At 40.5% G+C, this 13,427-nt stretch overlaps 1 protein-coding gene across 1 annotated transcript in view; it reads left to right on the top strand.

The window, feature by feature from the left end:
- The window catches only part of LOC309661501 (estradiol 17-beta-dehydrogenase 11-like), a gene marked incomplete at its 5' end in the record, with an annotated part of 29,266 nt that extends 22,967 nt beyond the window's left edge, over window positions 1-6,299 (top strand). Inside the window, one exon of the mRNA XM_082463186.1 lies at window positions 201-6,299. Coding sequence (XP_082319312.1) covers window positions 201-291 — 91 coding nt within the window. The remainder of the gene's footprint in view (window positions 1-200) is intronic.
- Between the last annotated feature and the right edge of the window lie 7,128 nt (window positions 6,300-13,427).

Here is a 13,427-nt window from a genome sequence, read left to right as displayed (position 1 = left end):
CTAAACTTCCTTCCTTTTCCTTTTCAAAAGGAAATGGATTTCATTAGAAAGAACATATAATAGTGACTCAGAGTAATGTTCTTAATCTTATTTAAGATGAACATGGACATGATATATGATAAATATAAGTATTCTTAAAGATATTTTACAAATGTACTTAATATTAATTTCCTAATGATTTTCATGTATCTTTCTTTTAGGATCCTTCCTGAGCGTTTCCTGGCAATTTTAAAACGAACGATTGATGTTAGGTTTGATGCAGTTATTGGATATAAAATGAAAGAAAAATAAGTGCTTGGTCTTTTGAAAACTGATTTACAAAGTTTAAGTTGATTTCATCTAATATTAATCAGAATTTTAATGTTTGGACTTCTGCTTTTCCTAATTATCTTTTTTTCTTCAATGCCACCTTTTGAGGTTCTGGCAGGTCCTAATTTCGTATAATACACAGAAATATATTAGGAACTGATTTTGTGAAAAAAATGAAAAAAAAGAGAAGCAGTTTTACAATAATTCCCAAGATTTTGTAGCTCATTGAAGGCTCTGCAAGGTTTGTACTAAAAATATTTAAGATATATTTTTATTTTTAATTACACTTAAATTTTATATAGTTCACATTTCCTTTTCTATTCTACATCAAAATGGAAACTTTAAGCTCGCTAAATATAATGAAGGACTCTATCTAATGGTATTTCATAATGAATTTCATGCGATATAAGAAATATTGCTCAAACATTCCAGCCTACACGTTACTGCTGTTTTCTGAGAAATACCTCACATTCCAATGCCACACATTTCAGCACAAGGAAATTAGAGATGAACACGTGTTGCAAGGATAAAAGCATCATTGGGATTTGAGGCAGAGAATTGGGAGAACGTACCCATAAGTAGCAACAATAATAAATGGATCAAACTTAAACTTTTGGTGTTTCTATCTTTTTATTTTGAACAGAACATAGCTTAACCTTCAAATGAAAGGAAAATGGATTATGTGATCAAGGTCTTTTTCTTTTTCTCTTTTAGTATCTGTAAATCTGTTTAAGGAAAGTTATACTATAGATTCGGTAACATATAAGTAAATTTCATCCGAAGGTATTTCTACAATAAATTTCTCCCTCTTTCCCATCAACTAACTTCTTCTAATACGGAGAGTCAAAATTAAATGTAGAATATATATCAAAATGTATATTCTACATTTAGTTGACGAAAGTACGTATCTGAGTCAAAAATGCCTGCTTTCCAGGGACTTTCCTGGTGGTCCAGCGGTTAAGACTCTGCATTTTCATTGCAGGGGGTATGGGTTTGACTAAGATCCCGAATGCCACATGATGCAGCCAAAAAAAAAAAAAAAAAAGTCTGCTTTCCAAAACATCATTATATTGAATATTGTAACTTGGAGTCCTCTCCATACTTTAGTTCTACTAGAGTATCTGTGAATCGCCAGCGTTTATGGATTTACCTAGACCCTATTACGTTAGCAGAGAATGACACTAGAAGGTGGCGAGTCCGTTATAGTCATCTTCTAACTCATTTTGAAACAGATTGTTTATTCTTTTGATTAAGTTGTACCTGTTCCAGCTTGTCAAGTGGCAAGTTTCAACAGGCTAGGAGAAAGCCTTTAGTGAAACTTCAGTAAAATAACTGAGGCCCAAAATGTACTGACAACTTTCCTCTCTTCACAGTAAACTTGCTTTGGCTCTTAACACACTTGTCTAAAATTAGCACTTGGATGAATTTTGGCATTGACCATTGTGAGAAATAAGTACTACTTCTCTCTTTTGCGAGGTACTTCTTGGATATTATGCTAACTCTGAACCCATTTCTCAATAGTTTAATGGGAAAATCCATCTCAGCCATCAACCGTGCTACTTGTAAGGGTCACGCCAAAATCAGAGAGGCTTACATTGTTTTCAGGTAAATGCAGAAAGACTCCCAACTGTCAACTGTCATGGTACCCTGTGGTCCTAAACTAGGACCTTGAAGACCGATGGCTCTCGCCTTTGCAGGGTACAGAAATCCTGACTGTGGCGGTGAGCCACCCTCTCTGGACACACCCTAAAGCCTTCTTCTGAGCCCTTGCTATCACGCTGGGGCTCTGCCATGGGACTGCTGAGGCTCACCAGCCTCTCTCCTATTCCCTTTGAGACTATTCCCATGCTTGCTTCAGAAACACTCTTCCCCACCCCTGCCCCCCTGCCACCATTCTCACTTGCCAGAAATCTACACTTTTTAATGGAAATGAGGGTTAGAAAGAGTGGGGAATCAGACCAAAGAAAAGGGTTAAAACTGACCCTCAGTACCTTCTCAACACCAACCTGGCTAGTGAGTAAACTGCCAATAAGTATTTTACAGTGGGGAAGGGGAGCAATTAAGAGCCTCCTCTCCCAGGCTGGGTGATAGATTTACCTCCTTGGACAATTCTCTGTGTGTGACATCATTATCCCCATTTCAAAGATGAGATAACTATAGCCCAGGGAAGTTCACCAAACACATAAAATCACATGGCTACTTAGAAGTCAAGCTCAGGATTTGAACCCATGTTTGCTGACCTCACTATCATACAGCCTCAGTGGAATTCTTGGAGAGTTGAACCATCACCCTGTACAACCTCTACTTTTACCCAAGCTTTCCTTTATGTTTAAACAATATTCCAAAATCAGCCAATGAAAATCTCTGATGGCAATTGAAGCTATTCAATCTGGGATTATTTTAAAGTAGAATAAAATGCTACAATGCAGATGCCCAATTATTCCACTTAAAAAAGTCCAGGGCTTCCCTGGTGGCGCAGTGGTTGAGAATCTGCCTGCCAATGCAGGGGACACGGGTTCGAGCCCTGGTCTGGGAGGATCCCACATGCCGCGGAGCAGCTGGGCCCGTGAGCCACGATTACTGAGCCTGCGCGTCTGGAGCCTGTGCTCCACAACAAGAGAGGCCGCGATAGTGAGAGGCCCGCGCACCGCAATGAAGAGTGGCCCCCGCTTGCCGTGACTAGAGAGGGCCCTCGCACAGAAACAAAGACCCAACACAGCCATAAATAAATAAATTAATTAATTTAAAAAAAAAAATCCAACCAGGCCTGGCCCCAAATCACCATAGTCTAAAGTTTCCTGGAATTAGGAATTCCGTGGCGGTCCAGTGGTTACAACTCTTTGCTTTCACTGCCAAGGGTGCAGGTTCAATCCCTAGTTCGGGAACTAAGGTTCCACAAGCCACATAGATAGATAGATAGATAGATAGATAGGAAAAGTTTCTTGAAATTAAAATGCTGAGCCTGAAAATATTGGAATAGTCGTAATCTACACTGGACATCAAATCCTTCCCCCAAATAGATAGGAGTTTCCACTTGACCTGAGAGCCAATCTGACCACTCGAGTTCTTTGGTTTTGGGGGGTTTTTTGGTCTAGGAATGACTAGGTCAACCTCAGCATTGGGGAGATGTGCCTTTTACTTTTATAGTCTTCCCTATAATTACAGGCACCCTAGAAGTGCAAAAAGAGCACTGGTCAATGTAATTCAAGTTAGCTGTTCTGAAATCTCAGTTTTTTCATCTATAAAAGGATCAAATTAGATTATATAGTCTCCTATATTATCTCCAGTTCCAGTTAAATAGATGTTTTTAAATCAATGCATGGAAAACCTGGCATCTTCTCTACCCCATCTGTGTTCCCTAACAGAATGACACTTTTAACAAGTGTCTAAACCAGAAACCTGGAGCTATACCTGCCTCCTCTTCCCTCACCTTCATCTCTCACCTCACCAACATCCTAATCCCCAGCACACACATTCAATATCAATCATCATTCCCACGTTTATACTTCCAGCCCAAATCTTCCCTCTGAACACCAGACAGATATCCAGTGCCCTCTTGATATCTCTGCCCATACGGCCAATAGGCATTTCAAGGTAGCATTGCCGAAAGTGAGCTTTTAATGTTATCCCAAACCTGTTCCAAACCCCATTAATTAGTTGCTCAGGCCAAAAAGATTCGTGTCATCCTCAATTCCTCTCTCTCACTCCCATATCCATCACGAAAACAATTCTATTTGCTCCACTTTGAAAATATATCCAGAATTCTGTCACCTCTTTTCATCCCCACTGCTACCCCCAATCCAAGTCTCTCTCACCTCTTGTTCCCCTTTCTGCTACTCCAAACACAGCAGCCAGATTGACTCTTTGAAATATGAGATCATGTCATGCTTCAGCTCAAAATCCTTCATTAACTTCTTATCTAAAACTTAAAGCTAAAGTCCTTACCATGACCTACAAGGCCATATGTTGTCCAGTCTTCTTACCTGCTACTTTACTACCTTACTAGGGTTCTCCAGAGAAACATAACCAGTAGGAGGTTTTATATACATACATACTGGCAGACAGAGAGAGAGAAAGAGAGCGATGTATTTCAAGGAATTGAGGAATCGGCTCATATGATTGTGCAGGCTAGAAAATTTGAAATTTGTAGAGGAAGCTGGCAGGCTGGAAACTCTTGGGCAGAAGTTGATACTGCAGTCTTGAGGCAGAATTTCTTCTTACTCAAGGTGTCTTAGTTCAGGCTGCTGTAACAGAATGCCAAAGACCAGGTGGCTTATGAACAACAGAAAATTATTCTTCACAGTTCTGGAGGCTGGAAGTCCAAGATCAAGACACCAGCAGATTCAGTGTCTGGTGAGAGCCTGCTTCCTGGTTCACAGTCAGCCAGCCTGTCTTCTCGCTGTGTCGTCACAGGACAGAAGGGACAGGGGAGCTCTCTGAGGTCTCTCTCTTTTTTTTTTTTTAATTTATTTTATTTATTTATTTTTGGCTGCGTTGGGTCTTCGTTGCTGCGCGCGGGCTTTCTCTAGCTGCAGTGAGCGGGGGCTGCTCTTCGTTGCGGTGCACAGGCTTCTTATTGCAGTGGCTTCTCTTGTTGCGGAGCACGGGCTCTAGGCGCACGGGCTTCAGTATTTGCAGCACGTGGGCTCAGTAGTTGTGGCTCGAGGGCTTAGTTGCTCCAAGGCACGTGGGATCTTCACGGACCAGGGCTCGAACCCGTGTCCCCTGCACTGGCAGGTGGATTCTTAACCACTGCGCCACCACGGAAGTCCCGTGAGGTCTCTTTCATAAGATACTAATTTCCTTCATGAGGGCTTCACCTTCATGACCTAATCACCTTCCAAAGGCCCCAAGTTATAATGGCCAACGTCAACTTCAATATTAGTTGTTTTGAAACGTCTGGTATAGAACTGCAAGTGTGTTAGAGTGATAAATTAAGTGTGTTCCTTTAAATAAGGAATTTTGGAGGCAGCGTCCACAGAAAGAGTTCATTGGAACAGGAGTAACTGATAGAGACAAGATCCCCTGGGGCATAATCGTTACACCCCACTTGCAGACTCCTTGAAATGAACCCACTGAACGCTCTTCACTAGAAGACCGGACTCCCCCTGCTGAGAGCTGTTCTAGACGGACAGCTGCTGGAGGCTCTGTCAGAGTAGAGGGCGACTTCCGCTCACAACCTGTGGCAGGACCAGAGACCACGGTTTGTGCTGAGATGCCTCCTTCCCAGACTTCTCCTTGGAGTGGTTCTTAACCCCCTTTCCTATTTTTCCTACTTTGACTAACCTGTGTTTTGTGCAAAAACCAAGTGATTTGTGAATTGAATATTGGCTACATTTTGTATAGGTCCAATGTCATGATTCTTCGCTGGACCCTGAGACAAACACCACACTTCCAAATACCATTACATTGGAGATTAGGTTGCAACTTGTGAACCTCGGAGGGACACAAACATTCAGTCTATAGCACAGAGAAAGCTTGGTTTTGCTTTCAAAGCCTTGCAATGGATGCAGTGAAGCCCATCCACATTATCAAGAATAACTTCCTTTTATTTAAAGACTGCTGATTGTAGATGTTAACCACATCTACAAAATACCTTCACAGCAACACCTAGATTAGTGTTTGATTGAATAACTTGGGAACTGTAGCCTAACCATGTTGACCTATAAAACTAACCATCACACTACCCTCACCCTCTTGCAATTAACTCCAGCCACACTAGTCCCTTTTTTTTTTTAATTTATTTTATTTATTTATTTTTAGCTACATTTGGTCTTCGTTGCTGCGCGCGGGCTTTCTCTAGTTGTGGTGAGTGGGGGCTACTCTTCGTTGCGGTGCGCAGGCTTCTTATTGCGGTGGCTTCTCTTATTGTGGAGCACGTGCAGGCTTCAGTAGTTGTGGCACATGGGCTCAGTAGTTGTGGCTCGCGGGCTCTAGAGCACAGGCTCAGTAGTTGTGGTGCACGGGCTCTAGAGCACAGGCTCAGTAGTTGTGGCGCACGGGCTCTAGAGCGCAGGCTCAGTAGTTGTGGCGCACGGGCTTAGTTGTTCCCTGGAATGTGGAATCTTCCCGGACCAAGGCACAAACCGATGTCTCCTGCATTGGCAGGAGGATTCTTAACCACTGCGCCACCAGGGAAGCCCCACACTAGTCCCTTGATGTTTCTCAACCCACCAGACATGCTCCCATTTCAAGACCTTTGTACATTACTCTTTTCTCTCCAGAACCTTTTCCTCCAGATATCCACATAGCTAGCTCCCTCTTAAGTCTTTTTCCTTAGGTCTTTTCAGAATTTCTCACTCCATATCTAAAACTGCAACCCTGCCTACACAGCCTACACACATTTCCATTTCTCCCTCTGTTCTCTAATCTTCTCCTTGGCACTTATCATTATGGAGCATGCTACATATGTTGCTTACTTATGCTCTTTATTGTCAACATTGCCCTTAGAGCGTAAGCTTCCCAAGGGAAGAGATTTGTTTTGCTTTTAATATTTATTTATTTATTCATTCATTCATTTGGCTGCTCCGGGTCTTAGTTATGGCATGCGGGATCTTTGTTGCCACGTACGGGAGCTTCATTGCTGCACGCAGGATCTTTAGTTGCGGCATGGAGGATCTAGTTCCCTGACCAGGGATTGAACCCAGGCCCCCTGCATTGGGAGCTCAGAGTCTTAGCCACTGGACCACCAAGGAAGTCCAGGAGGTGATTTGTTTTTATGTATTTTGTTCACTGCTGTACCCTCAATGCCTGGAATGGCCCATAAAACATACCAAGTATTTGATATATATTTTTTAAATGAATGCATATTTCTTCCATGATTCTAGCTCTTAAATATCTCCTTTGCCACCACCCTCATTCAGACCACCATCATTTCTGACCTGGATTACTGAAAAGCCTCCTAACTGGTCTCCCTTCATCTCTTCTTAAGCTGCAGTCTCCAGCTTGCAGCGTTTCTGAATCTGATGATAGCAGTCTCCCGCTCAAAACCTTTTACTAACCCTCACTGTTGTTAAGACTCTGAGAGATTAAACCTTCGCTGTGTCTCTATCTTCTCTCTACCCCACACTCTGTGCTCCAAGACAGAACTTCCTATTCCTTGAATGTGCCATGATCTCTCACCTCCTGGTACCCATACACCTGGCTTCCTGTATCTGTAACATTTGTATCCCCTTCATCATCCAGCTAACCCCTTCTCACCCTTAGGTCCCATTTATGGCTCACCTTCCACCCCCATCTTCAGGACTAGATGATTTGCACTTCCTGTGAGCTCACTTAGCTCCTTATATTTAGGACGGTCACAGCACTTTGTACCAGGTGGTACAGTAAAAGGGCAAGAGATTTTTATATTCCCAAGAAAATGGGTAGCCAAACCACAAGGCAATCACTATAATTAACCTGACAGTAAGAGATGAAAGACAGGATGGCAAACGGGGATGGGGAAAGAGTTCACTGAATATTTTTATGATGGAAGAGATCAAAGAACAGTTGAAAGCAAAAAAGACAGGTCCTATAACAGGAAGAGTGTAATTAATAGGGAAAGAAGAATAATGAGAGGAACAAGGAACGAATGGTTGAGAAGCAAATTATAGAGAGCAGGACCCTTTCTTTGCTACTGCAGGGAAAGAAGCAGGATTGATGTGTAGAGATGAAGCGAGGGGTTTTATAAACCAAAAATAAGCTGAGGCTCTATATGAGGTGTGAATTGGGGGTTTGTTTAGTTGGATATACACTAGGTTTGGAAACCTCAAGATAAAGTTTATATGACCTTTAAGACTACCTAATACTGCTTTATCAATTTGGCAGTACACAGAATCCTTGATGGTGAACTAATGAACCCCTCCAGAAAGGGGGAAAAAAAGTATTTATTTGAAAAGATTATATTCTTAAACTTCTACTTGGCAGATTACTATAGTTAGACTAAACAAACTGTGGATTAAAACAATGTGCACAGATCCCATAACTTCCTCATTTTATGGCCTCCAAAGAAATAATGGCTTAGTGTTGACCTTTCTTTACACCATGATATACCAGCTACCCATCATCAATTACAATATCATATCAACTCTTCTGAACTCTACAGTGTGCAAGTGACATTCACAGAATGGCTCTGCTCAGAAGGTAAAGTCCAACTCGGATGATACCTCTGCCAATGTTCTCTCCACATTCTCCTTTTCCTTCCCTTTCTTTTGCTATGTAAATGCTATGATTAATATTACCATCATTATTATCTGTGTTCCAAATTATAAATCTGCTAGTTATGCTATTCCATCTTTTTCCCTTTCTGGTTATTATTACCTGTGTAAAAATCATTACATTTCTAAAATTGGCAGTCAGAGGGGTGGCTCTCAAGAGGGATATTAATTTAAAAGAAAAAAAAAAAGCAGACGAAATTCAAAAAATATTTCAGTTTAATAAGAATCTAAATGTTATAGATGATATTAGTTTAGTCAAGAAAATTTTTCCAAAAGCAACTCAACCTAAAATGTAATGCAAAGAGAAATTAATGATAAACTTGATGTGCCTTCATTCATATCAGTAGGAAAAAACTGATGTAACATGTGATCAGAGTAAACTAAACGTTTTTACTTGTTGCGAAAATTTGTTGAAATGAAGCCAATGATGTCATGAAGACATGCAAACAAAACTCTTCAACACTTAAAAAAAAAAAAAAAAAGCAAGGGGGTAGATTCTATGTTTCTAGCATTTGTTGAGAAGGTTAAACCTGTATTTGAGGAATATGAACATTCTCACCCCAAGGTAACAAAAAAAATAACAAAAGGTAGTTTTCCAAGTTATCTCAGTCTGAATGAAATTTCTCAGCATCCAAAGTATTTGAGCATAATGTGAACTAAGTAACATTAACAAAGTGATTTTCACTTTCTCAAAGTTTCTTAATTCTTGGATAATACAGATATCCCAGAAGGTAAAAGAATCTAGATCCTGCTATAAAATTTTTAATTGCCTTTTAGAAGTATATCAGTAGTATATGAATTTGCATGGTGTGAGTCCTCTGGTCTGGCCCACTCTGAGCAAGTGAAATATTGAACTTAGAGGCATTCAACCTGAAAACAGATTCCTGATGTTGCAGCCAGCATGAGGTCTGATCTAAATCACCTATGTTAATATTTAAATATTTAAATGGCTCCATATAAACATCACTGCAAACCTGCATGCAGACTGATATAGTCAAGTACTCTTTTTTTATAAATACACTCAGGGTTAAAACTAGACAGCCAATTATACTCTCTCCAATGCAATATAGTATAGCGTAGGTCAGGATGCCTCAACCTTGGTACAACTGACACTTGGGGATGGATAATTCTTTCCTTCAATGCACAGGGCTGTCTGTGGATTGTAAGATGTTTAGCAGCATCCCAGGCCTTTACCCACTAGATGCCACTGGCATGCCTGAGGTGTGACAACCAATAATGTCTCCAGTCATGGCAAACTGTTTCCTTTGGGGCAAAAGTATCCTTGGTTGAGAACTATTTGGCTGGTTGGTTTTAACTTAGTTGGTCTGAGTTAAAAGTTGGGGCTCTGCAATCTGACTTCCTGAATCCTAACTCAACCTCTTACTGGCTATGTGACTTTAGCAAGTTACTTCACTTTTCTTTTCATCAGTTTCTTCATCTATACAATGCTCATTCTAATAGGACCTACCTCAAATATTTCCTGTGAGGATTAAATAAGTTGTTACATAAAGCCCTTATATCAGTCTATGGCATATAGTAAGCACTTAATAAATTTAAGCTATTACTATTATTATTATTTGATTTATACAACCATTTACTACTTGCAAATCTACTTCATATACATGCTCTCTCATTTGAGTCTCATATCCCCCTTGTGTGTGGGTATGTGAGGAAGGTTGAACTTATGATGTGTTGGTAAAGGTCTGTGTTGGGTAAAAGCATTTTACCCAGAAGCATTTATATTTATCATTATTTTCCAGATAAGAAAAGTGAGACATAGAAAAACTAAAAAGAATTGCTTGGGGCTTCCCTGGTGGCGCAGCGGTTGAGAATCTGCCTGCCAATGCAGGGGACACAGGTTCGAGCCCTGGTCTGGGAAGATCCCACATGCCGCAGAGCAACTGGGCCCGTGAGCCACAACTACTGAGCCTGCGCGTCTGGAGCCTGTGCTCCACAACAAGAGAGGCTGCGATAGAGAGAGGCCCGCGCACCGCAATGAAGAGTGGCCCCCGCTCACCGCAACTAGAGAAAGCCCTCGCACAGAAACGAAGACCCAACACAGCTAAAAATAAAATAAATAAATAAATAAATGTATTTTAAAAAAAAAAAGATTTGCTTGAAGTCATGCCACTTTGTGTGTGTGTGTGGTAAAATATACATAATGTAATGTTTACTACTTCAACCATTTTTATTTGTATTTTATTTTATTTTATTTTATTTTTTTAAATCTTTTGGCAGTGCGGCATGTGGGATCTTAGTTCCCAGACCAGGGATCCAACCTGCCCCGTGCATTGGAAGCATGGAGTCTTAACCATTGGACCGCCAGGGAAGTCCCTTAACCACTTTTAAAAGTAGAGTTTAATGGCATTAAGTATATTCATGTTATTGTGGAACCATCATCACCATTCATCTCCATAGCTGTTTTTAAACTAAAGTATAGTTGATTTACGATATTGTGTTAGTTTCAAGTATACAACAAAGAGATTCAGCTATACATATTTTTTCAGATTACTTTCTGTTATAGCTTATTATAAGATATAGAATGTAGTTCCCTGTGCTATACAGTAAATCCTTATGTTTATCTATTTTATATATAGTAGTGTGTACTATTAAACTCATACTCCTAATTTATCCCTCCCTGTTCTTTCCCCTTTAGTAACCATAAGTTTATTTTCTTTATCTGTGAGTCTGTTTCTGTTTTGCAACTAAATTCATTTGTATTATTTTTTAGATTCCACGTATACGTGATATCATATAATATTTGTCTTTCTCGGTTTGACTTAATCCACTCAGTATGATATCCTCCAGGTCCTCCATGTTGCAGCAAATGGCAACATTTCATTAGTTTTTATGGCTGAGTAATATTCCATTGTATATATTTAGCACGTCTTCTGGGAATAGGCCCCTTATCTAAATTCTTTAGTCAGCCTATGCGGAAGTAAAAAGAAAGACTTCCCAAGTCTTCTGTTTCTTAAAAATAATCAGCCTAAATTAATCTTCATGCCAAGGAGACACATTTTGGGGTGGAAAATTTTGTTCCCTTATGTATGCATATATCACATTTTGTTTATCCATTTATCCATTGATGAACACTTAAGTTGTTTCCACTTTTGAGGTATTGGAAGTCACACCCCTTGTAAGTGAATACTTCTGGCTCTTGGTCTAATGCTCTTTTCCAAATTATCACAAAGGGAACTGATATAACCTATAATCTCCCCCAAATACAAGAGGTTTTCAGGGAAATGGGCATCTCATGTAAAATGATTAGCAAATTGAGACTGATACTGAGCTTTTATGAATAAATCAATCAAACTAAGCTTGGTTAGTCCATGCTTTAAGATTCTTTAAGATAATATCTCTACTTTCTTCTTTTCCTTCATTAAAAAACAAAACAAAACCAAAAACATTTCACAGAGAGATACCAAGTGACCATTAGCTGCTGCAGTATCTCTAGGATTATTTCTAGAGGTAAAACTTCATGGTTGTGGACAAAGAATCGTTGCCTGCCATTTCGTAAACAATGAATGTTGCTCTCCATCAAGCCATCAGCCACTGCAGCTGCCCAACCATGTACCTTGAGGGGAATTCAGGATACAGAAAGACAGGACACTGGCCCAAAATAGTTAAGATGCATATCAAAGGACTAATGTCAAGGAGCCCAGATTCTTGCATCTTCCCATACATAGAAAAGCACTAAAATTATTAACTTGAGATGTCTGTTTTTTGTGATTAGCAATAAACTTTGATGTTCGACTACATTTTCTTCCCAGCAAAAACTACTATATATCCTGGCTCTGAAACCACAGAAATGCATCTCAGGGTGGGGGGGCGGGGGGTGTGTGGCTCGGAGGAGCTCTGGCTCTTTTAGTCTCAGCGTAGAAAGAATTCAGCAAGAGGCAAAGTGATAGATAAGAAGTGATTTATTAGAATAGGACACTTGTGAGGCTTACAAACAAACAGGCAGGCAAGCAAGCGTTAGTGGGTTACATTTTTGTAATCAAAGGAGAAGGCAGGCGGGGGCGGGGAGGGGGGAGACCATCTTCTTCCTCCTTCTTTGAGTCTTCCATCAACTCCTCCTACCTGTTGGGTGGGGGAGTTTTTGGCACTATGTGGCCCATCCGGGACTGTCATGGTGCCTATGGAAAAATTATTTCAGGTCTCAGTATAATGACAGTCTTTCACTTTGAAGTGTCACCTTTCCCAAATTACTGCTTTTTATGTGTGAAGAGAGCATGTCCTAGGGGGTCATTAACTTGTTGACATTCACTGGGCGGGATGTAGGCCTTATTTTTCCACTATTGTTTTATCGTCTTCAGGCATGACTCATGCCTCCATTGCATGGTTTTGTTGCTAAGCAAGCCTGTCTGGCTTTGCTGCTAAGCGATTTGCTCTGTTTCACAAGTCAAGCAAGCCCACAAAGTTTCAAGATTTTCCCATTGCTTTCTTGAGTGATCGTTAACTTACTGTGGTTTCCCAAAGCCCCCTAAAGTTCCCTCTCTAGCTACAGTCCCCTAGTGGGACTTCTAAACTAATTTTTTTTTTTTTTTTTGGCTGCACCATGCAATGTGCGGGATCTTAGTTCCCCGACCAGGGATTGAACCTGCGCCCTCAGCAGTGAAAGCACAGAGTCCTAACCACTGGACTTCCAGGGAATTCCCTAAACTAACTATTTGATTATCCTACTCTATCCCTATCAGCTCCTCCTTTACCTCTTTGGAGCAGTACACTGTCTGAGAGGGTATAACATCAGGCTATAGTCCTCAGTGAGGCCACAAAATAAAACATAATTCTCATTTTTTAGGTTGTGCATCTTTTTTTCAGTTGCCATGGTGAAACAGAGAACAGAACTGCTTCTCAGAAAGTAAGTCCATATTATGCCAGAGAGCTGCTTAAGAAGGATAAAAGGTGCTAATGTTTCTCCTG

This window comes from Balaenoptera physalus, assembly GCF_965194825.1.
Source record: "Balaenoptera physalus genome assembly, chromosome: 5".
NCBI classification, from domain to species: Eukaryota; Metazoa; Chordata; class Mammalia; order Artiodactyla; family Balaenopteridae; genus Balaenoptera; species Balaenoptera physalus.
The sequence above is the reverse complement of the archived record's forward strand: the minus strand, read 5'-3'. Positions and strand labels throughout refer to the sequence as shown.